General features: G+C 65.0%; 1 protein-coding gene across 1 annotated transcript; it reads right to left on the bottom strand.

Moving 5' to 3' along the window:
- Positions 1–753: 753 nt before the first annotated feature.
- EMIHUDRAFT_229541 (hypothetical protein) lies at positions 754–1,804 on the bottom strand (the record flags this gene model as incomplete). The annotated part of the gene is made up of 3 exons (XM_005785963.1): positions 754–786; positions 998–1,316; positions 1,500–1,804. 3 exons carry the CDS (start codon positions 1,802–1,804, stop codon positions 754–756), a joined length of 657 nt encoding a protein of 218 aa, XP_005786020.1.
- Between the last annotated feature and the right edge of the window lie 827 nt (positions 1,805–2,631).

Raw genomic sequence — 2,631 nt, forward strand, 5'->3', positions numbered from 1 at the left:
GAAAAAAAAAGGAAGGGGGAAGAGGAGGGGGAAAGAAAAAAGGGCGGGGAGGGGGGAAGAATAAAAGGGGAGGGGGGGAAGGGTGAAAAAGAAAGGGGAGAGGGGGGAAGTGAGAAAGGGAAAAGAAGAGAATCGGGGGGAAAGGGAGGGGGAAGAAGAAGAAAATAAATAAGGTGGGAGAGAGGGCGACAAAAAGGGAGGGAAAGGAGGAAGAAAAAAGGAAAAAAGGGGGAAAAGGTAAAAAGGGGGAGGGGGGGAAAGGAAAAAAAAGAGGGAGGGGGAGAAGAAAAAAAAGAGGGAAAAAGAGAAATGGGGGGGGGGGGGGGCACCATCGAGTGCAGCAGGGGCAGCACTTCCCCCTCCAGCGCCGCGCCTGCAGGAGAGGTCCGGGACAGGTCAAGGAGAGGTCGAGGAAAGGGCGACGCCTCCGCCTCGCGCAGCGTGCCCTCCCTCGCCAAGCCTCGCAGCACCGCCGTGTACGCGTACACGTCGGGAGCCGGGCGGAGAGAGTGCCGCGCTGCCGCCGCCGCCGCCACCCTTGACAGCCGCAACGGCTCCGCCCCCGCTCCCCTCGCCGCAGCCTCCGTCCCCGCCACACCACCCGCACCCGGCGCGGCGTGGCCGCCGCCGGTGCGGGCGAGCGCGGCGAGCGCGCGCTGCGCGGCGGCGACGCGGCGGTGGCGCACGAGCGCCGCGACCAACGTATTGTACGTGACGGCGTCGGGGCCTACGTGGTGAAGACCTCTCCTTGACCTAGACCTTTCCTTGACCTTTCCCGGACCGTGCCTTGGGGGCGGGAGGGCGGTGTCTCGTGCATAGTCGTCCTTGCACACCGCGTGAGTACACGGGCTACGAACACGGCGAGTACAGCGGACTACGGCCGAATCCGGCAGAGGACGCGTCCTCTCGAGCGCTGGGTGGACTACAGGACTACGTCTTCCCCTTCTAGGGCGGCTGGGCCTGCGGGGCCGAGGCGCGAGCGCATGCGGCGGAGCACGCCAAATGCGCGGCGAAGGGAGCGCGCGCGCTGGCGCGGCGTGCCGCGCCGCGTGGCGTAGCCGCGCAGCAGCGTGTTGTACGTGCGCGCGGACGGCGAGACCACGCGCTCCGTCACCATGTCCCTCACCACCAGCTCCGCGTTGGTCATCCGGCCGGAGCGGGTGAAGGCGTCAATCGCGGCGTTGCAGGTGGCCAGATCTGGCTGGACGCCCGCGCGACGCATCGCGACGTAGATCTGCTTGACGCGCCGCCAGTCGCCCGAGCGGCCGTGCCCCTTGATCAGCGTGCAGTACGTCACCTGCCCGAGTGGCATGCCCCTCGCCTGCATCCACGCCAGCAGACCGGCGCACTGCTGCATGCGGCCCCGGTCGGCGAGAGAGTTGAGCACAATTTGCACGAGGCGCCCCGCCTCGTCCGCCGTCTGCGCGCCCGCCGCGCGCCCGCTCCGCAGCTCGAGGTGCGCCCGCAGCGTCCTGTCGGCGGCCTCGAGCTGGCCAGACTTGGAGAGGCCGTGGAGGAGCGCGGCGATGTCGCGCCCGCTCGCCGAACCCGTCACATTGTACCCCGCCTCCCCGGTGCGCGGCACAACCACGCCGTCGATCTCGTACGCCGCGCGGAAGCACGGCACGAACCGCACCTCTCGCGGCGCGCGGATGGCGGCCAGGCCGCCCGCCGGAGGCTGGAGCGGGCAGGTCGGCGCGGAGTGCGGCTGAGCGCCGAGGCTCGCGGCGGCCGCGGCAGAGTGGCCGGGCCGCCCGCGGATCAGCACGCCGGCCACCAGGAAGGCGGCCGGCAGGACGACCATGGGCCCAAGGTGAAGCCCCTCGCAGGCAGGTAGATCTAGCGATTCGCGGAGCCGACTGAGGATCGCGGCTTGGAAGCTTCCATTGAATGCGTTTTTTTAACTGTGCGGTTTTGCTGTTCACAGATAGGTGTGTGTGTGTGTGTGTGTGTGTGTGGGTGTGTGTGTGTGTGTCCACGTTGGAGCCAGGTGTGGTGTGGGCGCGAGAATAGCTCCGCCGTTCATGGAGGCAACCGATGCGAGTCGACTGGTGTGTGTCGTCGTGGTTTCGTATCAAGAATACTCACTCACACTCACAGACAGACGGTACTATGGTCACCAGTTAAACGAAAATTCGACTTTGAGGGATCATATCTCAAAAGGCTGGGTGAGAGCATAGCATTATTGTTGCATATTATGCCACATAAGGTCAAACTTGACCCCACAAGCATCAAGAACCCGATGCTCCGGCTCGACTGTGCCGGCACACTGCCTCCTCGCGCACGCTGCTCGCAGGCCGTTGCGGCCCGTGGTGCACCGGGTTTGCAAGAGCCAAGATGGTGGCGTTTGTGTGTGTGAGTGAGTATTCTTGATACGAAACCACGACGACACACACCAGTCGACTCGCATCGGTTGCCTCCATGAACGGCGGAGCTATTCTCGCGCCCACACCACACCTGGCTCCAACGTGGACACGCCCATAGCTGGGGACACTACTAGGTCACGCATGGCATCACAGAAGTTTTATCTCTGGGCCCCGAAAGGCATCTCTAGCAGTGTCGTTACACATGCCCCCTCCCCTCCTGGGCGCATGCGCCTCACGTCTCGCCAGAGCATAAGCCCTTGGCGTG

The sequence above is a fragment of the Emiliania huxleyi genome (assembly GCF_000372725.1).
Source record: "Emiliania huxleyi CCMP1516 chromosome Unknown EMIHUscaffold_156, whole genome shotgun sequence".
Classification (NCBI taxonomy): Eukaryota; Haptophyta; order Isochrysidales; family Noelaerhabdaceae; genus Emiliania; species Emiliania huxleyi.